We start from the raw sequence: 26654 nt of genomic DNA, 5'->3' as shown, positions 1-26654 counted from the left end.
ATTTCAAAAGGTATATTGCTTTAAATTTTAAAGTGTTGTTTTCTCTTTATTGATTAGCTCATTTTGTCCTCAATCATCTGACGTTGCAAGTGTGAAGCAATTCATAGTAATGCACAATCACAAATTGAGATACAAGGGCAATAAAACAACTATCTACGGTGTATGTTGAATCTATTTTATATCATTTGTACGTCTACTGTTAAATGTATCAAAATTTAAAATTTAATACTTATATTTACATTAAAAATACTTGATTTCCTAGAACTCTGTGCTTTTAAGAAGTTGGAATAACCATAGAATAGCCGAGGCTGCTTTCTTCAACATAATTTGTCGGATAAGCACTCGTATGTCTCATCGTTCTTGTTTAAAGTGGCATTGGGATGTACTAGTAAATTGTTTTCCTTCAGAAAACTTCATACAATTTCCATCATGTTGGAATAGCCTTGTTACCCTCAACTACATGCACTATCTATATAATGTTACATGTAAACACATATATTATACAATCGAATTATCTCGTGCTTTCCGATTAATTAAGATCCGACAGCCGAGGATATTCATCTGCATGTGCCTTCGAGGTGGATATAACATCCAATATCGGGCGCAAAAAGAGTGGGAATTTCAAAATTGATACAATCGATTACCACTTGTCCAGTATCATTTTGGTTACTCAATAACAATTTACATCTCTTCTCATTTTCAACTATCTTGTACTATTATTGTGAAGGGTGGCTTCATTGTTGACGTATAGTAACATCGAGATGGCCGATCATGTATTGTTTGCTAAGTTCGACACGTTTTAGAAGTCGGTGTCGATTTTCATATTATATAGTCATATGATAAACAAAAACTTGCGTCTCTAATCACCTTTGACCAGGTGTTGCAGCCTAGTTATACAAAGGTGGGCAACGAGGTCTCGTTTCGCAGGTTATAGTAGCCCGTTTCGAAGTTATTGTTTTAAATTATTCATTCATGGATAAAACAATTAGTGACATTTTCTCAGTCTATACGATGCTTTAGCTACCCTCAAAGTACAATAATCACCCCACATTGGTTTTATGAATATTGTACTTTTCAGGTAGTCAAAGCAGTGTATTAAACAGTAGCAAATCCAGAAATTTCAGAACGGGTTCGCAGTAACGGGCTGGGACTATGTTGAATAACCCAGTGGCTCTAGAACAAAACCCTTTTGGGGACCCAGGGGTATATGGAGCACCAAATTAACATAAACTCAAAGAACTAAATATATCATTAATCATTTGAAGATATCAAATCAATTATTGCCGCACACTTATCAAATTGATGTGCGCATAAAATCAATTAGTTGCTTTATTAATTCAGTTGAAGAGAGCATCAATTCAATTATTGCTCTCAGCAATTCAATTAATGCGCGCACCAATGTGATCAATTATTGCTCGCAAAATTGTATTTTGAGCTCAGTATAAAGGATTTGATGATCTCTTGAATTCAATAGAAGAAATGTTTACTTATTTATAACGCTTTTGTATACGGAATCAATGCGCACATCAATTCCTTTAAAAGAAAGCAATTAAAGAGATCATCAATTCAATTGTGAAGAAATTGAAAATATCTCTAATCATACAGCTGCTCTCTCAAAAAGCATTATTGCGTGCATCACATGATATAATATAATATCATTAATTCAAGAGAGCAATCATTCAATTATTGCGCGCATTAATTGAATTATATTGCTCTATTCTATTGAATTGTACATAGCGCTCATCAATTCAATTGTTGATATCATCAGTTCATTTGAAAACAGTAGCAATTCAATTATAGCGCTCGTCAATTCAGCAGAATAGTTATCAATTCAATTAATGCACGCAATAATTCAGAATTGAAGATATCATTTATTATTTGAAGATATATCTAATTGAATTGTTGCGAGCATCAACTGAATTGATACCTTCAAATAATTAAAAATATTTTCAATTATTTGAGTTAATGTTAATTTGAAACTCCATACGGGCAAAGTCCTCTGAAGCTACCGAGCTCTGACAGTCAGACAAATATAGAAATATATATCTTAGTGTTTTTGGACATAATACTATTAAAAGTGGACATTATTTGTGAGAGGGCGTCATCGCCGAATCCACCGCAGTAAGTCCTCAGTACCCCTTGCGTGTCGTACAAGGCGACTAAGTGGGACGGTCCTTCGGATGAGATAGCAAAAACCGAGGCCCCGTGTCACAGCAGGTGTGGCACGATAAAGATCCCTCCCTGCTCAAAAGTCATAAGCTCCGAGCATAGGTCTAAATTTTGTAGCCCTTCACCGGCAATGGTGACGTCTCCATATTAGTGAAAATGTGGGACGTTAAACAATATACAATCAATCAATCAATCACCACAGTTGATCTTAAAAATGTAAATATCACTGATGAAAACAGTTTACGTTTCAAATGACAACCCACGAAACCACATTTCATGTATTTTTCTGTTGTGTCATACTTGGAATATGTATGAAAAAATAAATGTACATATTGTGTATACAACTGCACATGTATAGGTGTGCTAATTGAGAAAATATATTTGTATCTTTGATTATATTAGATAATATTTTAAAAGCTTCGCATCCTAAATCATATTTTGAAATGAATTACACTGTATATCATATAACTCATGCTGTATTGTATAAAAATAAGGACATAGTCATTTTTTTTATCATGTTGTATCACCATGCACATACATGATCTATGAACTGCATGGCTCTTGCTAATAAACATTACATTGCCGATAAGATTGCATAACTAGTCCAATAAACACGCGATCGCTGGTAATAAAAAGGGGCGATAAGATAATGGCGTCTGCAAAGGATGTAATTGAAAACGTAAGTACACATTATATAATAGATATTGAACTCTCAATCTCATTTTAGGAATGTTATCTCCATCGGTCTCTCCTTTTGTCCAACCGTCTGTCACACCGTCCGGTCAGTGGAACTCCTCTTAGCGGTAAATCTATCTGCATAGGATTGTGTCCGGATAGGGCCATTTGCGAAAGCGTGACTGCGCGTTAGTCACAACACGCCGTCACGCCAACAAGCAACGCGCCTTCGCGCTCTCACGCCAACAAGCAAAGCGCCCTCGCGCAGACAAGCAACACGCCTTCGCGCTCTCACGACAACAATCAACGCGCCTTCGCGCCAACAAGCAACGCGCAGACAAGCAACGCTCTTTCGCGCAGACAAGCAACACGCCTTCGCGCTCTCACGACAACAATCAACGCGCCCTCACGCCAACAAGCAACACATCTTCACACCGTCACGCCAACCTGCAATACGCCTTCGCGCCGCGTTGCTTGTCTGCGCGAAGGCGCGTTGCTTATTGTCGTGAGATCGCGAAGGCGCGTTGTTTGTTGTCGTGAGAGCGCGAAGGCGCGTTGCTTGTCGTGAGAGCGCGAAGGCGCGTTGCTTGTCTACGCGTTTCTTGTTGGCGTGAGAGCGCGAAGGCGCGTTGCTTGTTGGCGTGACGGCGTGTTGTGACTAACGCGCAGTCACGCTTTTGCAAATGGCCCTATCCGGACACCATAGGATTGGGATATGCATGCATATGATAATTGCAAGGATACAGTCAATCAGTCTTGTTTTAGATACTGCTAGTTGCCTATAATTTCTGGATGAGTGACCTTAACTTGGAGGGGGGGGGGGGTTGATAGGTTCTGTTTTAGTAACTACATAGAATACTTACTTCAGATCTTGCAGTTTACCAGCATGTGCAAGTACATACAAATTATTTTTTGGGTCAAAGGTAGTTAAAGCTGTATGACAAGATATTCATCTATAATTATTGTACAGAATTACTTTAAAGCAGATTAATCAAATTTTAATGTTATTTAAAAACATTTATTCAAAAGTAAATATAGCGGGTGCGCATAAATTATTGTCTGTTAGGCGTCTATAAGTAGCCTGAATCCCAACATGATGTATATAAAGCAATTGTCTAACTTTGCTAGTAAGGCTAAAAGAGCGTAAAACAACGAATTACTAAAAGGTATTTGATATCTTTATATTCCTTTTTAAACTTATGGCAAGGTACTGTTGTAACAAAATACACGACTTTACACAGATAAGACCACCGATAATCTCTGATCCGGACACGTGACTGTCACTTGATTTGAGCATTACAAATAGCCTAGTGACGGTTGTTTGTAAACACCGATTCAAAATCAAATAATTCTAGGTACAACAGGTGAAATAATGTATGACATGTCGTACATTATTTCACCTATTTTACCCAGAATTATTTGAGCTTAAATCACGCGATTTTTCTACACAATTTTTCCATCTAATATTATTTAGTCAGTATGCTGTATCATATAAAAATATTTTTATTTTGTCACAAGGAATTACAAATGTACCGACCACACTGCTAAAATCTCCTTTTGGTGCATCTAGTGAAGAGGGGTGCTAAAGTTCCCCTAACCAGTACCTTTTTTTTTCTAAATGTCTCAAAATGGAATAATGCATAACAAATTTTCAACTTATAGGATAAGCTTATGCGAAACATAATATTTTCGTATGAAGCAACAGCTGAATTCATTAAAATAAAAATGTAAATTGAGAGTAGCCATTTTCTGCTGCTTTCAGTGGTAGTTTGTTTGTGTCTGTAAACGTTCCTTGTCGAATTTGTTGGCATGTTTTAAAGGAATTATTTCAAGCATTAAAAATTTATTTCCATCCCTGTCTTAAATGATAATACATGTATGCAGTAAAATCTAAGTGAGATACGGTCACAGGCACTCGACGTTTGAAATATCTATAATTAAAAAATTGTCTACCTGTAAACAAAATATTCACGTGAATATTATGTTTACAGGAAGACAATTTTTTTATTATTATAGATATTTAAAACATCGAGTACCTGTGGATACGGTGTATTTATTTCCAACTTCATGTTTCTGAAAAGAAGTACGGACCTTCTAATCACGTGTTTGCCAAACACTAAATTTCGTATTCTTTGTAGGTTTTATTAAATTCATTACTGTTCGTTATATTCACCTTTTCATTATATAGTTCTACCTCAAATCCGTGATTAATGATCATGTAGAGTATATCTATGACAAAATTTGCTTTGTCTAACAAGTTGAAATATACTTGGTGCATTTTCAAAGCTTTATAATACACTATTTCAACAAATCGACAGTGAAAATAAAATCACACTGGTATAGATGTTCTACCTATCTCACACTGATTCCGTTTGAATGTCCCCTTCTGTCCAGGTTATTGATTTAGTAACCTGTTTGGGTTTTTTAAAATTTAAATTTGTGTATAACAACCTGTAGAATCTGTATCCAAAGGGAGTTGCATAAAGCTATATACATGTATATTATCTCCAAAAGAATTCTCACTAGGAGGAAAAAAGGAAGTTTCAAGGACGGTCAGACAACTTGGATCAGAAACCTATATGACCTTAATACAGAACAGAACAAGTTCTTGATTTGGGTAAATGCCAATTAAACATACAACAGATATGCCGAGCTTTCCATAAGCTTTTTGGCTGCATATCAAAAGTGAGTAGAAAACCACACCACCGGAGGACCTGGAAATGACAGTATCCAGCAGTGAATGACTCTCTAGATAGCAAAATCCCGCCAGACCCGCACAATGATGCAGCTTCAACATAATGTCTCTTTCCGCACAATGATGTCCCTTAATGAAGCCATGACGCTGAATCTGAAATTTAAAGCAAAATCCGCAGCAGAAAAAGTCCTCTAACCATTCAGGAAATTCACCTATACAAAATTTGGGGAGGGTGGGTGGGAATTTTTATTCGACCAACCCGCTGGGAAGTTTCAAGCAAAAAAGGAGGAAGCATGCGCAAAGGAATGTTTACGTCATTTTGCAAGATTAAATGTAAAATTAAAACCCAGTACTACAAGCAATAACCTTTCCGAAATACAAGCAATATTGACGTGATAAATTAGTTCGAATCTTAGTCGATAACTTTGTTTATCTTAAATGGATAAACTTTATTATATTTGTTTTACATGTACATCATGTACGTCTGTGATTTTGTAACAATGTTTGCGAATAACTTTTAAAATTACTATAAATACATAACTATACTCATTCATTGAAGCAAACATCGTATGTGGTCGCCATCGACTTTGGAACCACTTACTCTGGGTTTGCAGTAGGAGAAAACGAAAAGGATACAACAATCTTCGTCAACCCATGGCCAATGACAAGTAGGAGAAAAACGGACAAAATACCAACGTGCATACTGTTCGACGAAAATCAGCAATTCCACTCATTTGGCTTTGAGAGTGAAGACAAGTATGCAAAATTACAGCGTGATGATAAGCATGAGACGTGGTACTTCTTCAAACATTTTAAAATGAAATTAAAGGAGGAAAAGGTATGTTTTGCAGGAGAATCAGATCGTACATGGATGGCCTATCAATGTAGTGATGGTATAGAAACATTAACACGATATGACAACTAGTTACATGTACGCATCTAGACTATGAAAATGCAATTTTCTACAAGATAAGCCGAACAGATGAGTCCGGCTGCTCGGCTGACTAACAGTGTTACCGGTAGGTGGTATGATCATTCATGTATTTCGCCATAATCTCTGCTGAGTTTCGGCTTCGGCTGAAATTCGTCTGGACTATATTTGGACCACCTCCTTCACCAAATCTCGGAGCAGTCCTTCAAATTTCATGCCTGGAAATTCGGCCAGTTCTAGTGCTCTAAGATGACACAGTTGTTTGCTTTAGATAAGTGATTTTACAGTTAAACTAACTCACTATTAATTGAATTAAGGCGTCCCATACAAAAATAAAGTAAAATAGATGCATAAAATGGTCATTAGTGTTTTATATGGATAATATTTAATGAAAAATATCCGAGAACGAAAAGGCTATTATTATTATCATATTTGTTAGTGAATTGTGTTGCTGATCCTATGTAATTACAACATATACTACAGTACAAGAGGTTGGGTAACTAATTAAAACAGATGTTTTACGAACAGGATTTTTTTTTTGTCCGAGTCTTTATAATAGTCTTTATAATATTCTTGTTTATAATCCCAAGTTTTCTATTGTGTGTCATTTAACATATTCTTGACTGTACTGTCAAAATGGTGATGTCTATCAAACATTGTACACATTCTTTCTATTGATTTGCAAGTGTTTTTTTAAATAGAGATAGATATTTGTGTGGACGTGGAATAAAAACTTGAAATGATCTAATTAACCCATTACCATTAAAAAGATTATGCATGTAAATATCTCAATGTAGATATTTAGATCTAAATATTCATGCAAGTATAACTGAAGTTGAAGATTTAATGGAGATCATAGATGGTATTTGAGCTTCAATGTAAATTCTTGATAACGCTTAACTGTTTTTCATAAGTAAATCATAAATAATAGTAAAATAAAAGATGCAAAAGAAAGCAAGCAGATGAAACATTTTATTGAACCGGTGTAGCGGTGATCGCGGTCGCTGGTGCTCAGGGTCGCTCTAAATATAGCGGTAGCCCTGCTGTTCGACGCTCGCATAATTCGACCCATAGGTAATTGTAAACATTTTATATGGTTGTAATCAGCAATTAGTGTGAAGCTTGGTGATGAAAAAAACCCAAAAGACAATAAAACAATTGGCATTATTGAATTATTTTGTTTTAAAAACCAGAAAATGCTTTGGTTTTTAATTCTACATCTTTAAATTGTGATCGGCATATGAACTTCATTTATGCACATATTTTAATAAGAAGACGTGCATTTTAACTAATATATTAAATTATATAACTAGTGCAGCTCCTTTAGCAAAAATATCAACAGAAACTTACTAATAATTATTCATTTTACATGCAAGAATCATCGAGATCGGCATCCCACCAATGTCGTCCTGTACTCGAGCGATCGAGTCTCGACTGATTTATATCATTATGATTATGATAACAATACCTTGAAAGTAAGATAGTGGTTTAAAAAGAAAAAGTAAATAATATTGTTTTTATTGTCTATGATTTAATTGCTAGTATGAATAAATGCGAATCATGATCACACTGTACCAGTTTAATTCAAAACAAAGTTGTGACTCGAATTTCCTTTATTGTGTTTTTTAATATCGAAAAGCCATCAGCTATGTCAATGAAATATTTTTATGTAGGTGTTGAAATGCTTAGGTATTTAGTTTTAATTTTTTGCGCAATTACTTATGAATTATGAATTTAAAGCAGATTTTCGACATAGTTTGTGGTCAGAATAATCCAAGCCCCATGACTAATTTTCATTTGTAATTAAATGAGCACAAAGCACAACTAGCCAATCCAATAAACTTATCATGGTTATGTAACACTAACCTGACTAAGAAGATAGGTGCTTGTTTTTGACCGACTCAGGTTTACATTTCTAGGTAAACATCATATCTATAGATATATCTAGTGTTTTTCAATGATGATATCAGACATTCAGTATTTGAAAAGTGGATAATTTATGTTGAATTAATGTTAAGAATGGAGATGTGGAGTTCATATCCCATTAAAATAATTTACTTCACATAGTTCAAAACACGTGAAATTAGTTTAAATTCATTTCTTTGAAAACATGCCAGAAGGAAATTTATACTAATGCAATAATCAATTATCTTTGGAATGAACAATATGAATTATTTACCCTGTGAAAAACGAATAGAGAACATCCTATATATTGGACATTCTCGAGCATACAGTAAAAATGTGCATAATCATTTGCATGAAATTTCTATATGGTAGAGCCTTGATATTTAGAGGTCAAAGGGCAAGTATTATGACATCATTTACTGATCCTTTTAATTCAAAATAATTATTTTCCCCATTTTTTCTCTCCCGAATTCTGAAACTACACTTAAATTATCTAGTTCAAATCAAACCGCCACCCATTTGGACCTTGTGCAACTTTTACAGACCATACCCTAGTCAGTTCTGACAAAATATGAAACGGTCATTCTGAAGAGCGACCCCAGACACCGACGCTCATAATTAATTCAAAATAATTATTTTCCCCATTTTTTCTCTCCCGAATTCTGAAACTACACTTAAATTAGCTATTTCACATCAAACCGCCACCCATTTGCACCTTGTGCAACTTTTACAGACCATACCCTAGTCAGTTCTGAGAAAATATGAAGCATGTTTTATTACAATATTTTAAAAAGAAGTTATAGTTTGATACAAATCTCTTGGTAGAAAGTTACATACACTTTCTCTTAATGAAAATATGAAATAAAATTAATCATTGACCACACACATTTTTAGAAAATTAGATTTTTCTTATTTATACAAAGGGCAGACAACTCTTCTAAAAAGTCTTAAGTGCAAAAAATGTCAGCTTCGAATCATTCACCAGTCATGTGAATTTCATCTGCTTCACTTTCATCATTATTTGACAATAAACATTTATGTTGATCTAAATCCTTCAAAATTCTTCATTATCCTTTCATTATACATGGCATACCTTAATTCAAAATATAAAGAAGTCTACATATCTATGCAGTTGCGGATTTAGAGGGGGTGGGGGTGAGTCCCCTCCCTAGGTCTTCTTATTTCTTTTAACCACAACCAAAGATATAAAGCATGTGGTGACTATAAATGAAAGGAAGAAGGAGCAAGAAATTCGGTCAATAATGCATTAAAATGTCCCATTTTAAATCTTTTTTTTTCCCGGGGGAGGAACAAAAATTTCTTTCGAACATGCATTGACATGCACCATATTAAATCATTCCTTTTGACATTTGCATAGTCAAAAATGCATTAAAATGTCCCATTTAAACCAACCTTCTCCTTTGGGCAAGAGAACATATCCTTAACCCTTGTTAAAAATTTGAATTAAGCGCATATTACATTTGAATTGGAAAACCCCCAATGATACCAGTCTTTCAGCTCAGTTTTTTGCATGAAGGACACCCCCCCCCCCCTTCAGCATAATGCATTCATACATGCATAATTAAGTCATTTACTGAAGAAAGTATATAACCAATATTCCACACCAATTGCAATAGGATATATTTTTATTCTCTTCAATTACATTTCTACTTTGGCTATTTTTTTAAAAAAAAGATATGCCAATTTTATACGTATATTTCGGACCATAAAGACTGAAAACAAATGATTTGTGGATTTTTATGTGTTTGATAGAAAGTTCGGTGAGGCTGTATGCTGGTAATTAGGGAGTATATGTTTCGACTCTTAAAAAGATTTCGTCTCTCTGAATGTATGTTATTTGAGGCATCTTTTCGAAATATTTCTGTGGCCCTTAAAAGGGCCGGTTTTCTTCTCGAGCTTTACTTTGTCAGAAGAGCTCTCCTTATCTGTGCGGCATATTTCCATAGGTTTCCCTGGGAATGTCACAGGACAAAAAGTCACAATTTTATAAGAAAATAAGACCAAGTCACAATTAGAATTTTATGATAGTAGAACAAAATGTCATAGGACAAAAAGTCACAGTTTATAAGAAAATAAAAAACTATTGATTTTTTATATATATTTGAAAACATATCTGTTCTTTTTGTAAAGTTTAAGAAAATATATATGCAAACTTTATATTTTCTATGAGATTTTGATAATAATTATAAAATTGTTATTCCTTTTATCATATTTATTGTAAAATATCATTTTGATTTTTAAAAAGAGAGATTTCTTATTTCGATGAAATAAGCTTGATGATCATTTGGTTTAGTATACTACATATTACATATAATGATGGCAGAATTATGGTTGGCTTCCTTTCACTCCAGATCATTGTCAAAACAAGAAGTAAGTGAACTATCATATAATAATTGATATATAAACAAGTTAATGATTTTTCCTTTCTTATTATCTGATAATGAACATTTAATAATGAACTGAAGGTGCTAAATGTGGCAAAACAAACATCAATAATGATGACATGTATTACCTTGTACCTCCTATCCACTGCAAGAAATGTCTGGTGTCTGAACAACAGCTTTAGTGAGCATTTGGGTACCACCTGTTATTATTATCTTAAAAGTATATATGGGGTCTCATTTGCTAAGTCATTTTTGTGACTTTTCTACATATTTTGTGACTTTCTGTCCAGTGACGTTTATCCTGTGACTTTTTGTCCGTATACCAAACATGAATCCTATTTTGACTAATTTCGTGAAACTGAAACGTGTCCTTTGTAAGCAATTATAGTTGGGGCATAAATGAACAAATATACGTTGACCTTGAAAATAAATAAATAGATATTAGGTAAATAAAGACGAAAAAAGCCGCCAGACATTAGTTTTGTTGTCTTATGGTTTTTATTGGGAATAAGAAGGATGGCACGATCCCTTATGCCTGCTGGTTCCTATACACGATCCTGCTATATGTACATGTATATAGAGTCTAGTTGGTTAAATTTTAACACAAAAAGAATTATTTCGTAATAGGAAAGTTTTCCACTTTTGTACAAAAACACCCAAAGTAAACCTCCAAGTTGTGTACAGTAGATGTGTGGTTGTTCGCATATCGGAGATAATTTGAATTCAGATAATCAGAAAATATATTTGAAATAAAAGAGGGTGAGAGAAGAAACATACTATGCAAAATAGATAAATAAATAATAAAACAATGTTGAATATGTGCCTACGTATTGTTCGTAAATTGGGCGAGTGGTATTTGTACTTATGATTCCGAAGGTTGGTCACGGTAGAATAACCTGGTGTTATTTTATTTACAGGTAATTGTTTACACCTGCACGTTAATCCAAGTTTAAGGCGTCTAGCTGTGCCTTGTTCACACCTGTTGTCATGTGATTAAAATATAAAAGATGACTTAGGAAGTGTTATGGAGATAACACTATTGTAAATATGCTTTGAATAAACAGCCATTGTTTTCAAGTTGTTTATTCGTTATTAGATATCTTAGACATAATTCAGAAATCTTATGCATTAAAATATCAATTTTGGAGTTGGATAATACAAGTTAATTTGTATCTTTCAAGTTATGATGTGCATACGAAACAGAAAACTGAGAAGGGGGTTTATTATTACTATGGATTTAAAACCAGTAGGGCACCGCTTCGAGTTAAATACCACGCATGCGCAGAAGCCGGTGATCCGAGTCGTTCTTTTCCCTATATATTCTATTAAGAGCGACCCTGAGCACCAGCGACCGCCACCACGGTTACACCGGTCAACGCAGCATAGATGTATATGATATACATGTAGTTATTCAGTTTCAACTGAACAACAAACATCGTCAATTCCGTAACAAAACAATTATCTAAAGCTCGGTAAACCTTTCGTAATTAACCCAGCTGTGCATGAACAGTAAGCATCGATGACAGCCGAATCCTGTAAATCGATGGTTAGACGATGTGGTGTTTCTTCACTTCAAATGCAGCGAAAGCATCTAGCGCTAACAAATAAGTTATAATTACTGTTTCGTCCGCGTATTTACTCACTGAAATTATGTGAACATATCTCTGATGTATGTCAAACCCTTTGACGGACTTTTCTGTGAAAATTCACGAGTAAACGAGGCGATTGACAAAGGTATCCTGTATAAGATCTAAATCGTCCGCCATGTTGTTTCCATAAGTTGACGGAGTTTGAAAACATGTGACTTTCGTTGTCATCGGTGGGCGGGGCGTGGAAGCGTGAACTGAGTATTAATGCAGTGGCGTAGCTTCCATTGCGGCAACCGAGGCAGCTGCCTCGGTAGAAATAAAACCACCTTTTACGTTGTTAAAATGTCGATAGCTTCTGGGGGACACAGCCCCCCAGACCCCCTGCCTCGGTAATATTCGAACCCAAGCTACGCCTATGTAATGCCGCGTCGCTTGTCGTCTAAGCATGAAAATCCCAAAATGAAAAAAAAATTCCATTCAGATAAAGACTCCCATAACAAAATTGTTTATCTCCTGATGCTAAAGAGGTCCTATAACCTGGTTCTCTTTATTAGTGATAAACAGTGAGCAGGTATGGGCAGTTCTACAAATCATTAAAAAAAAACACCAGACTATAGGAAATGTTCAATAGCAGAAGATTTATTGATGGGAGTCTTCATTTGAACGGAGTGACTGCTCTTATTTTGGGATTTTCATACCAAGACGGTAAGCAATACATCATTCATAGTGATAGAGAGTTAGTTTAACAGTCAAATCACTTATCTGGAGCGGACGGCCGTGTCATCTAAAAAGTGCATATTAATTAACTAAAACTGGCCGAAGTTGAATGTGAATTTCCAGACATGAAGTATGAAGGACTGCTCCGAAATTTGGCGAAGGCGTTGTCCAGTCGATTGATTGATTGATTGAATAGTGTTTAACGTCCCACTCAAGAATATTTCACTCATATATGATATGGAGACGTCACCACTGCCGGTGAAGGGCTGCAAAATTTAGGCCTATGCTCGGCGCTTATGGCCTGTGAGCAGGGAGGGATCTTTATCGTGCCACACCTACTGTGACACGGGACCTCGGTTTTTGCGGTCTCATCCGAAGGACCGCCCCATTTAATCGCCTTCTACGACAAGCAATGGGTACTGAGGACCTATTATAACCCGGATCCACACGGAATATCCAGTCAAACTGTTTCTCAGACGAGAATAATATATCCAGTGCTGACATCTTTTCACTAACTTCCGGTTGACTCATGCATACAAGGCGCTAAACGACATTGTCAGTATACCAACTGAACAAGCCTCTTGCGTTCTAATGATTCTTATACATAAGTAATACCGCATGCTTGTACAAAAACAGATGTGGATAGGCGATGGAACGGTTTACCACTGGACATTCATTTCAGTGAAACTCAAACGTTTGGGGTTTTTCTTTAAAACTCAAAACTTATTATCTTTTTAGGAAAGCTTATGTACATACATATCTCAATGATTTTTGAAATCTAACTGTATTATCACATGGACATTTCCTTTTTGCAATTCTTTAAATATCTCTGTCTTTTTATATTCTTTTATAATGCCTGTTCAGTACTTCTTTTCTTTTTTTTATTGTTATCAGTTATCAATCATTTTAATGTTTTTACATCACTTTGTTTAGTGCTTCAAATAATTTTATAATAATATATATTGCACTACACTGTATATAAATGTTGTAAACAATAGTGATGATAATAATTTTCCGATTTATTAGAATAATAGAATATATCTGTCTTAATTTCAGGATAAACTCTCGAAACAAAAGGATGATTGGGAATTACTCGATGATACAAAAACCAAGAAAATGAAAGCATCATTAGTTTTCAAAGGAGCTCTTGAATTCATAAAGAAGGAAGCTATAGATGCCATTAAAAAAAGATACCGGTTTTCCCCAAATATCGATATCAAGAATATCAATGAAAGTACCATTTCCTGGCTGCTCACTGTGCCTGCCATCTGGACAGAAGTGGCAAAGGATTTCATGAGAAAATGTGCCATAGAGGTACAAAAATTGTAAGGTGGATCCACTCTCATGTGACTTTTCAATATCAATGGTTGAAAAACTGTATTAATTTCCACTCAATATAGCTCAATTTGATTAATGACCAATAAAATATATATAATGCCACCTATTTTAAGATGTCAGACATACAAAAACAGAAGTATAGATCAACATTAGAAAATCACACATTTTCATAAAACAGAATAATAAAAAATAGATAAAAACTTGTTAAAATGACTATTGTCAACAGTTTAGAACAAATGCTGATATATAGATATGTACAAATTAATTGTGGATATTAAGGAAATCATTGTATAATAGACATACAGTGAAGGAAATACCAGCATAGGAGTTATTGACCTTTTTTTCATTATAAATAAGTGATTATCTATGGAAAATATAAAACATTTCACTATCAATAGGTTACCATTTTTTTTATCCAGTGAATAAAATTCCTCTGAAAGATACATTTCTATCATGCGCAAAGTTTAATTCAATGAAGATTTTTTGCAAATACCTATGACATCACACGAAGATCGATCAACCTTAAGATTCAATAATAATAATAATAATAATTGGCTTTATATAGCGCTTTTTCAAGCGTATGCTGCTCAAAGCGCTTTACAATGCATTATTACCCCGACAGACCTTATATCAATGTAGAACTTTCTTAGCCTCCTAGGAAGCAAACAGTGCAAGCTGCCATTACAAGCGCTAGAGCACTAACATTCTAACAATATCTTGCACTGTCTATAGCCAGGTACCCCTTTTACACTTAGGTGGAATAAGGAAATTCATGTAAATTGTCTTTCCCAAGGACACAAAGTCGGCCCTGCTGCAGCCAGGACGCGAACCCACGACCTTTTGGTCGAGAGTCTGACGGCCTAACAACTAGGCCACCGACGCCACTGAAAAATGATATTTTTTGAAAGTGTAACATCCTCACTCTCAATCCATTAATGTTAATGGTGTTGTATATGGTGGAAAAAAGCTTCTACTACTACTACTACTAGTAGTATTAGCAGTATTATCATTATTATTATCATCATTAATACTGTTACTCTCCTATATACATTTATATATTTATCTGATGCAATTTGAAAATACCGGTTTTATTTAAGGCTGGTATACCAGAATATAACCTTACTTTGGTATATGAACCAGAAATGGCTGCTGTATGCTGTATGGTTGAAAAGAGGGGAACATTGCCCCCTGGTACAACGTTTCTTGTCTTGGATTTAGGGGGTGAGTGCCTGATTATTTACTAACCCCTCGCAACAGTGTTGTGGACGAATATAGTTTATATAATCTGTCCGTTTGTTTTGTTTTTACGTCCCTACGATAATATTTTGCTTACATTGAGGCATCACCAGCTGCAGTAGAAATACCGCATATTTAGAAATATGCCAATTCCTGCCGCGACATGGGACCTCCGTTTTAAAGGTTATATTCGAAGACCTCCAATTCTCCGACCGCATGGCAAAGGAGCAGTTTGACGCGGCCATGGCACGAGCAAGGCTCGAACTCACGACCTCCCGGTCACAAAGCCACCTACTGCTGAACTATCGCGACCGGTTTTGTCCGTTCGTTTTCTACCGTAAGTGAATGTAAAAGGATCCAGCAACTGAAAGAAAAATTCCAAAAGTTTACGTACACAAGACTTAGATTAGATTGTACATTCGAATTCTGTATTATATATTTATACATGTATTTTAAAAAATTAAAGTTTCTGAAAGGGAAATGTGTATAATGATTGAAATCATGCATAACATTTTATTAACGAATTTTATATGCATATAGTCAATGCCACCGAAAGTGTCTTTTTCTTAATTTCAAATGCACTTGCAATGTAAGTTACAGGGATGCTATCTTACACGGAGTTTTTGGTTCCTACATATATTTTTTTCAATAAAATCAGTATATGCACCCAGGAGTGCATGAGCCGAGTTGCATGGGATACATTGTAAAGCCAGGAATGACGTGGTATATTTATAATTGTGAAGAACTAATTTCAGTTTTAAACTTTTCGAGTTACTGTCCAGAAACCATATTTGTCTGAAGTTTTCAATCTATATTCGGTCACTGTGACCTTGACCTTTGTTCTCCAAAATCAATAGGGGCCTTGCTTTGCTGGTATCCAACAATATATCCAAGTTTCATTTGTTCAAATTAAAAAAATTTCGAGTTATTTCGAAATTCCTAAAACTTAAATTAATCAATACACGTGAATAAAGCTGATGTCTACAGATTTCAGCTTAATGGGTACTTTACTTATTTTAACCACCTCTGACCTGAAAAAAATACTCAAAAGCATATTGGCGGAACTGTCGTGGCTTTTTATTTGAATCAACATTCACCGTTAACATGCCACTCGCATGTTCATACTCTATGCGCTGATCTTACCACCTGTAAGCTTTTGGCAGCATAGGATTCACAAATATTCAACAAACCATATCAGAGCTGGGGGACCTGGAGACAACAGTATCCCTCAGCAAATGGTTTTCTGTCAAAATTGCGTCAATTGGATTTCACGCATGAAATCCAACCGCCAATACAGCGGCTGAATTTTGACCATTAGCGTAAAAATTAGCACATATCATTCACAATTAGTAATCAACAAATAAATGCATAATCATCAGTCATAAAGCCACAACAGTTCCCATTCATATCCATATATCACCTCTTTGGATAAAGTAAACTATTACCTCGACTAAACTGTCTTAGAGCAGCCTAAATAGTTGACACAAAAACATGATTGCCCAAGGGAGATAAGTGAACTCCATCACTAAGAAATAGTTTACTTTGCTCCACACTTATACCATGATGTTTAATGGAAGCGCCACCTTTCTTTAAAACAAAACTAGCAATAGAACTATTAATCCTACACCTAGATTTCTCTGCGGCAATATTTGATATGGCATGACGCCAATAAACTCTAGGTAATATATGTGACCATACAATGCAAGTCAACGGCATAGCCAAACTCAACCTGTTGATTACATGCTTCATGAACTGTTGTTGTCTACATAATGGATTATTATGTTTGTCAATGTCATTACCCCCTACATGTACAACCAGAAACCTTGGATGTGGATTTGTGGAGTACATGTCAAAAATAACCTTCTGAAAATTGTCAAAACTCAATCCCTATATTCCCTTCCACGACACTGATATGCCAGGTAAAGCAAGGTCTTTGCCAAACTCAGGTGAATTCAATGCAAATTGTTCTGCTCTTTTAATAAGTGATGATCCCACAATCCATATTGAATCTGCAAGATTTATGAACAATACACAACACACTTAACAATGCGTACATGCAATTTGAAAAACATTTACAATTATTTGAATGCTTTTCAACTGGTTGACAACTTATGCGTCAAGACTCACTATTGTGATATGATTATTTGCATCTAAAATGTAGCCAGCTCAAGTCTGATGTAATTTTTATATGCATTGGAGAGCCATCTACCCCTTCTCTAAATTTCCTGTTCAGGTATGCCTGACAAATACATATGAGTAGCAGCCCCTATTCTAAACGAATGTGTTTTGAATGTTTTGGTTTCAATACCTAGAAATCTTAATGCTTTGTGCAATACACTCGAGAACTGATAAGCTGACAACGGGGAACCATTGATATGACAGAATAAAGGACCATCAATCTGAGATCTAAAATGCAAAAATTCTTCCAACAAGTCAAAGCATACTGTTGATTCAATCGATTTGTTGATTGTAATCACTAAACCATTCCTACAATGATCCGTTTTAGAAAAACGCAAGTTAAATTTGATTGCGTCTTTACTCAGTAGTAGGTCAGAAAGGTGCAGTATATTTTTGGGACTGTTATTAGATGTTGCTGCTAGCTCACTAATTCTAAAAAGACCGAAAAATGCAGTTGCAAATGCAGAACCGAATAGCAAATTCTCATATTTTGATTGCGTTACTGTAGGTAAAATGTCCAAAATTTTGAGTAAAATTTGATAAGTTACAGGGCTTCTGATGTCTTTTGCAGGTTTAATTCTTTTGAAACCTGCTAACATCTTTTGTATAATGAAAGACCTAACTGGATTGTCTAAGCCATGCACTTGTAGGTTATGACTAAGGGCGGACAAGTACACTTTAGCTGTTGAATGTGCCAAATTTTTTGACGATAGAAAAGCTAGAAAATTTACTACATGATCTATTGCAGGAGGCCAAGACAGTGGCAAATTAAACTGTAATCTAAAGTCATTAAAAGCATTAATGGCTTTGTCATAAGCAACTTTTGTGTTGTTGGAGAGACTAGACTCAATTAAGCGATTTACATGCCCTTCAAAAGGTTCCAAAAGTGAGTAGGTACTTGAAAGGGATGGCAATCTGCCCAAGGTGCTAACTGCCTGAATCTCGTCCACTGAAAACGAGAAATTGCATCTGCTATCTCATTTTTACAACCTGATACATGAACTGCTTGAAACTGGATATTGGACTTTAAAGACAACAATACTAAATCTCTCATCAAAATCATTACCCGTTTATTCTTGGATGTTTTTTGATTTAAGATTTGAACTAATGCCAAGTTGTCAACATGTAAAATCAATTTCCTATTTTGCAATAGTGAAATCCTAACACAATAGGGACAAACTCTAAAAATGTTATATCCCTTCTAATATCTACATTCCACTCCTGTGGCCAACTGAGACATGCCCAAGAAGTACTGAAAACTACACCGCATCCTACTGTTCCTGAGCTGTCTGAATAAAATTGTAAATTTTCGTCAGATTCCCATTCAACATCCGGAAATTTTGTAATACCATTAAATTCATCAAGAAATTTTAACCACATCTGAAGGTCACTGTATTTATCTGGAAAGCTGTATATAGTGATGTGGTCTAGAGATACCGGACATTAACCCGTACAAGCGATATGTAAATGCTCTACCTGCTGGTAACGCCTTTGTTATGAATGATAGTGAGCCTGCTAATGACTGAAGCTGCTTTAATGTGATTTTGGATTTGCCTTGAATTTCGCGTATTTCCTTCTGCAAAGCTTCCACTTTGTCAATATGTATAAAGATTGACTGATTAACCGAGTCTATACCTAAACCCAAGAACACTATATGTGTAGTTGGACCCTCTGTTTTTTCGTCTGACAACGGAATACCTAACTCGCTGCTAATTTGTTGAAAGGTATCCATTAGAATTGTACAATTGTTTGTACCATGGGCTCCAACAAATAAGAAATCATCTAAATAATGAACAATATTTTTCAAGTTGGTGCGAGATTCTAATACCCAATGTAAAAAACTGGAAAATTTCTCAAATAAAGCACATGATATAGCGCAACCCATTGGCAAACATTTGTCCACATAGTATTTATCCAGAAATTTAAATCCAAGAAGACTAAAATCCTCAGGCCTAAATGGCAATAACCTGAATGCGTTTGAAATATCCATTTTCCCTATTTGAGCCTTTGGACCCAGTTTGACAGCTTGATCAAAAGATGAATAACTGACAGTATATATTTCAGGGCTAATGAATTCATTAATACTCTTTCCCCGTGGGGCAGATAAATTGGTGATTAGCCTCCAACCACCTTGTTTCTTAGGCAAAACACCTATTGGGCTACAATGGAAGTTTTGAAATGGTGGGGCATCAAATGGGCCAATTATGCGACCTAAATCAATTTCTTTGTTGATTTTAGCTAGCAATTGATCTTGATTCTCTAATGCTGAAACCATATTTTAACAAGATACTGGATCGCGAGGACCCATATAGTTCAAAGAGAAACCAAATGTAAATCCATGTGAAAGTTGATCTGCTACAGTTTTGTCTGGATAATCTTGCAACAAAATATTTAACACTTTAACATTGATTGGTGTATAACCGAACTCCTCCAAACATGGATAATTATTGCCGAAATGGCCTTGGAAAACGTGTTTGGGTCGCATTGGGATTACGACTGGCATTCTGAGCAAGTCCTTTGGGCATATTATGGCTGGTTTGGTTGCTGTAACAATTGATGGATGGATGATTTTTGCCACATTTAAGACAATCATGAGAAAATCTACAGTCTTTTTTAAGACAAGAACCCTTCAAATTGAAATCATAACAATGCTTGTGCTGATGAAGACTAGAAGTATGCTTCTGTTCAGCTACAGTGGACTGACCCATATAAATCAACCACAATTCCGCATCAATATCTTCCCAACTGATCAAAGCGTTTTTTCAAAGCCTAAGCCGAAACTGAACATCATAATCCCTCCATCCCAGAGTAGAAGCGCGTGATGCCCCCAATCGTATTGAACTGATATACTTCAAAATGCCTTGTACATGCTGCGGAAACCTTTTTAAATAGATGGCAGTATAAATCAAGAAGGAATCAGTCCATTCAGAGATTGAAGCAATTTTTTTATCTTTAGATTTGTTTTTAATTTTGATTTGACCACCTTCAAACACAAGGAGTTGTTGGGTTTCAGCTGCAGGATATAAATGCAATAGCTTGGCAAGATCTATATATTCATTATTCCATATTTTTTCCTGTAATGACAATGGAATGTTAGCCCCAAGATCTGCCGTGATACTAACAAGAGGGTTTACATGCGTACTGTTTGGTGTGGTACATTTTCAGTAGGTATAGCCACTGCAGGCCTAGCGTTTCCTTGAAGATAAACATCTGGGGTGATGGTGGGCTGCGTGGTGTGTAATGGAATGACCCCGGGTGCATCTTGATGTATGTCAGCACTTAAAGTGGATTGGCTGGATTGATGCTGCTGTGTAGGGAGTGCACTCGTCAGCGAGGAATTGCGAGGTTGTGATGGGAGAGCTACAGGGACTTCTGCCCGAGCCGGTGGTCTGGCATAAGGCGATCTGGTTTTAGAGCGCCTAGTAGATCCCGCTCTTAACATTCCCGTACTCATCCTCATTCAAATATACAATAAACAGTAAAATAAAATTGTACTAGCCTAGTGTAAAATTATTTCAATCGTGTACATAAAATTCGGTGTCCGACAAATTACTGATACAATTTTTACAAATTGTTTGATATAAATTCTATGAAACGATTAAAAAGTTTGTGCTATAAATCTATTTCAATCGTGTACATAAAATATTCGGTCCGACAAATTACAGATTACAATATTTGCAAAATTGTTTGATATAAATTCAATGAAACGATTAATTACAATATAATAAGTTCAACAAAATCAATTTCGATACTTAAATTTGCTGGATTGATACAATACTTAGCCGATTTAATTGGATTTTTTCTTGATCGCCTGGAATTCGTCTGCACTTGCCCGAGGATGAAAATGAAAAGGCCGAGAGCGCATGCTCGCGTTGCACCATAATAAACCCCATCATCAATATTTCTCCCATCAATCCAAAAACGCTAGAGCAGCCATGGTCACCAATATTGGGGGTTACAAATACTTAGTTAACTTGATCCTTGAACACATCAGGGCTTTGAATTTTTAGCTCTGGATATCGTAACCCCCCCCCCCTCCCCACCACCACCACCACCACCACCACCACCTTAGAATGAATATTCCATGTAGTTGGACTTCAACCTGCCATCTCATTTTCAGTCACTTGGAATGGGGGTTACTGAAGGGGTTTGCATATACAAGAACCACAGTTCCTGATCGACGCTAGCAAATGACATAATGGGGTTTTACTTTCTTTAAACGAAACTGAATATCATAGTCACGTAAAACCAGGTGACCTGCTAGCCCCCAATCGAACTGTGTGCATATACTTAAATAAAGAAATGGTGCATTCTGGATGCACAGTGACAAAGATAGATGAGTAAACAAGGAATAAATCTGTCCAGACCTGGATATCTGTGATAGATTTGAGCTTAGATTTTTTAGCCACTGCTAGGTTACCATCTTGAAGTGATATGTATTTTGTTTGATCATTGGGGTCCGAATAATTATGCACCAATTTGGCTAGATTGACATATTGGCCATTAGCAATTTGAACTTTGATTTTATTGGGCACATTGTAACCCAGCTTAAGACAATAACTAGGCGCTTGCCGAAGCGAGTAACTATTACCCCCATTTTCATTAAAAATAAAGGCCAAGTCTGCATTACCTGAAGGGATAGCCTCGCAATTTAAACTTGCGTCCCTGGCCCGGACTGGGATGGGAGTCTTGGTTACACTGGCCGCCATGCTCGCAGCGATAGCATCCGTGATCTGCTGCATCTGTTCAGCAGTAAATCGTAGCAAAGGGAGGTCGTTAACACCCGTGAACTGACCCTGATCATCAATACACTCGGGCTCACTTACAGCGGGGATCCGCCTCTTTCTTCCCCTGGACGGAAGTTGCTCTCCTCCCTTTCTTCTTGGCATTTTATTTTTCCCATAATATGTAAAAGTAAATTTATTCAAACTGTGAAAGGGAAATCCAGGTAGTATGAAATTGGGGGGGGGGGGGGGGGGGGGAGCCAGGAGCTTTATATATATACATGTAGTCTTGGTCTTAACTACCACTTCTTTTTTTCGCTCCGAGCCTTAAAGAAAAATTTCGTCTTACCTCCTGAATTTCCATGTGCGAAATGCTAGGGAATCTTGCACGGTGGTCATGACGTAATTTATGACCTCACTAATACCCGAAAAGAGAATAGCCGGCAGAGGGGAATTACCCCGGTGATGCAGATTAATGATTAATATTGATATTTAGCTTAGATAAACCGATTTAACTTCGATGAGTTAAATCCCATTATCTTAAAGGGATAAATTTGATTATCCTCCGGAAACCAAAATCCTTTTGGAATTTTAAATCTATTTTCGGTCACTGTGACCTTGACCTTTGACCCATTTTCTCCAAAATCAATAGGGGTCTTCCTTACCTGGTACATAACAATATCTTTAAGTATCATTTGATTCGGATTTAAACTTTCTGAGTTATCATCCGGAAACCAAATATTTCTGAAATTTTCATTTTATATTCGGTCACTGTGACCTTGACCTTTGACCTTTTTTCTCCAAAATCAATAGGGGTCTTCCTTACCTGTTACCCAACAATATATCAAAGTTTCATTTGATTTGGATATAAACTTTCGGAGTTATCATCCGGAAACCAAATTTTCCTGAAATTTTCATTCTATTTTCGGTCACTGTGACCTTGACCTTTGATCATTTTTCTCCAAAATTAATAGGGGTCTTCCTTACCTGGTACCCAACAATATATCAAAGTTTCATTTGATTAGATTGTAAACTTTTCGAGTTATCATCCGGAAACCAATTGTTGACGCCCAACCGCCCGCCCGCCCGCATCACCAAACCAATAGCCGAGTTCAACTTCGTTGCAACTCGGCTAAAAAGGTCAAGATCACTAGAAAGAGATTAGAAAATCCCTTCTTTCTCTTTACTAGCGCTGGTAAGAATGCTATCTTACGATGTACCTTGTTGCAACGGAATATTCCACTTTGTGGAGCCCTTGTAAATTTAAAAATAGTGAAGATAACGAACAGTGATTAACCTCAGTAGATTCTAATAAAAAATCAAGAACAGGGCAAACACGGACCCCTGGAAATACCAAAAGGTGGGACCAAGTGCCAAGGAGGAGTAAGCATCCCCTGTTGACCAGTCACACTCGCCACGCCCTCTGTCTTGATCATGTAAACGGAGTAATCCTTATTTTAAAAAAAATCTGTACGAACAGAACCGTTTGACACATTGATGAAACTTGCCAGAAAACATTTGACCTTTATATGCAAATAAGATTTTCATTCCTTACAACGACCTTAGAATTTGTGAAAAGCTGACTTTAAACGACACTGTATGTAATATATTGTTCTCGTAAAGGGGGATGTAAACTCACTTTTGCAATTTAATTATACATAAGCAAACACATATGAATCTCCTTAATCTAAATACACTTTGTGACAAATTTTAATGAAATCAATTATTGAATTATTATACATTCAATAAATATAAAATGAATTAATCTGAACTCGACACAAAATGTAATAACGCATAATGCAATGATTGGGTTTATTTCACTATGTGTCGTTATTACATCTATGTTGCTATAGTGCAGACGACGGACAACTTTCGATCAGAAAAACTCACTCAAGCTTTTACGAGCTTTTAAGCTCGTAACTTGGGTGAGCTAAAGATCAGTCATAGATATCATTATATTTGTAATTGTCCATTCCCTCTTAATTAGGACAACACTCACCTTCATGATTATCTTTCTGTTACTTACGTCAGCAAGTCCTGGTATTTCCCCAAACATGTTTTTTCTATTCTGATAAAACCCAACTGTTCTTGATTTGCATTTTCTATTCTGATAAAACCTCACCGTTCTTGATTTGTATTTTCCATAGGGTGTTGTATATTAAGTGTTACACTCTGTATTGTAGGAGGCACTATTGATATAACGGTACAGGAGGTGCTGAAAAACTACAGAATGCGACAACTACATTACGCAGTGGGCGACGCCTGTGGTGCTACGACGGTTGATCAGAAATTAGTCAACACTATCGAAAAGAAGTATGCAAACAACATTGACACATTTCGTAAACAGGATCCCCAAGAATATGTCAGATTTCTTTGGGATATCGAAAGTATGAAATTGGATTACAGCAGCACAACAGAACAAGAAGAGTTGGAAATTGAAATATCACAGAAATTGAGTAAATCTGCTACAACTCAGAAAGTAACGATATCGCAGAAAGAATTCAAGGGATTCTTAGCGCCAACACTGGAAAGCATTGATAGATTCATTGTGGACATACAGAAACTTGACAAATGTAAAAATGTGTCTCATCTGATACTCGCAGGAGGATTTTCAAACGATACCGTCATTCGAGACCACATCGAGGAGAAATACAGAACCAAGTACATTATCGTCGCTCCAGTAGATCCTGGCGTTGTTGTTTTGAAGGGTGCAGTGTTATTCGGACAGCACGATAGCAAAAAATCTCCATTAATCACTGAAAGGGTATGCAAATATACATACGGATTTGCAGTCTTTCGTAACTTTGATAAATCTCACAAGGAAGAAAAGAAAATAATTCGAGGAGGAAAAACACAGGCAAAAGATTGTTTCAAAGTTGTGTTTAGAAAGGGAGAGAGGGTAAAGGTTAGCTCATTTCGAGAAATCCATATTTGTGACGAATTTATGAACGATAGGGCGGATAAAAAAAAGGAACCATTAATTATCAAAATCTACTCATCTGAGGAAGAGAATCCAAAATATACGGATGACACATCTTGTAAAAATCTATGTGAAATGAAAATGTATCCTCCCAAAGGGGAATTGTGGCCAGATAGGGTGAATGGCAAAGTCCGATTTGAAGTAGCGGGAACTGAGCTTCAAGGGACACTATATGACAATTCTAATCGGAAACAGGATCAGTGTGAATTTGAATATTTGATCTGAATAAAAGAGTGCAGTACTAAATCACTTGTGCTGGAGTGGAAAGTGCTATTCGTACTTGTATGCAGTAAGGTTGATTGATTGATTAAATATTGTTTAACGTCCCTTTCGAGAATCTTTCGCTCATATGGAGATGTCACCATTGCCGGTGAAGGGCTGCAAATTTTAGGCCTATGCTCAGCGCTTATGGCCTTTGAGCAGAGAGGGATCTTTATCGTACCACACCTGCTGTAACACGGGGCCTCGGTTTTACGGTCGCATCCGAAGGACCGCCCCATTTAGTCGCCTCTTACCACAAGCAAGGGGTACTGAGGACCTATTCTAACCCGGATCCCCACGGGATTGTATGCAGTAAGAACAAAGAAGACATTTTATATATGAATGATATGTTACATATGTAGTTGTAACTCAATTGCAGAATGTAAAATACTAGTTAAGTAGACATCGCGCTTCTTTCGCACACGGATATATGTAGTGATTTTTCCTGATAAAAAAATCTGATTTCGGTAGTCAACACAGAAGGCTAAAAAAGTAATTTTCATAATTAGTGCTGTGGTCATTTCTGAAAAGAGAATTAAAAACGGGAGTAACCCCAACCTAGGATAGAACAAAATACAACCTATATAATTTGATGCAGAGTTTTGTCTAGATTATGGAAATGATGGCTGTAGTCTGATAAAATATGTCTGACTTAGCTTAAATTTGGATTTTCTGTCACAAAGTCAAACTTTTTTGGGGGAAAATAGAAAGTACATTTTGTACATTTATGGCCGACTTTATGCAGGGAATCAAACAAGGTTGGTTCTAAACCATACAGCCTGATCCAGTAGATTGTATCATGCCTTTTATATGCCAATACTGTGGAAGTGTTTCGAATAATGAAAGAAATA

At 36.1% G+C, this 26654-nt stretch overlaps 1 protein-coding gene and 1 long non-coding RNA gene across 2 annotated transcripts; one reads left to right on the top strand and one right to left on the bottom strand.

Annotated features, from left to right (window-relative positions):
• The first annotated feature begins 2725 nt into the window (after positions 1–2725).
• On the top strand, positions 2726–26384 carry LOC125681539 (heat shock 70 kDa protein 12A-like). Its single transcript, XM_048921685.2, has 5 exons — positions 2726–2848; positions 6099–6377; positions 14143–14400; positions 15522–15645; positions 24746–26384. Exons 1-5 carry the CDS (start codon positions 2819–2821, stop codon positions 25765–25767), a joined length of 1713 nt encoding a protein of 570 aa, XP_048777642.1. The 5' UTR covers positions 2726–2818; the 3' UTR covers positions 25768–26384.
• On the bottom strand, positions 20780–21843 carry LOC130052029 (uncharacterized). The gene is made up of 2 exons (XR_008800366.1): positions 21617–21843; positions 20780–21293 (listed from the first exon to the last, which is right to left on the bottom strand). It is a non-coding gene; the product is annotated as an uncharacterized LOC130052029 (long non-coding RNA).
• Positions 26385–26654: the final 270 nt, after the last annotated feature.

Source organism: Ostrea edulis, chromosome 2 (assembly GCF_947568905.1).
Source record: "Ostrea edulis chromosome 2, xbOstEdul1.1, whole genome shotgun sequence".
Taxonomy (NCBI): Eukaryota; Metazoa; Mollusca; class Bivalvia; order Ostreida; family Ostreidae; genus Ostrea; species Ostrea edulis.
This window is presented reverse-complemented; position numbering and strand designations above follow the sequence as displayed.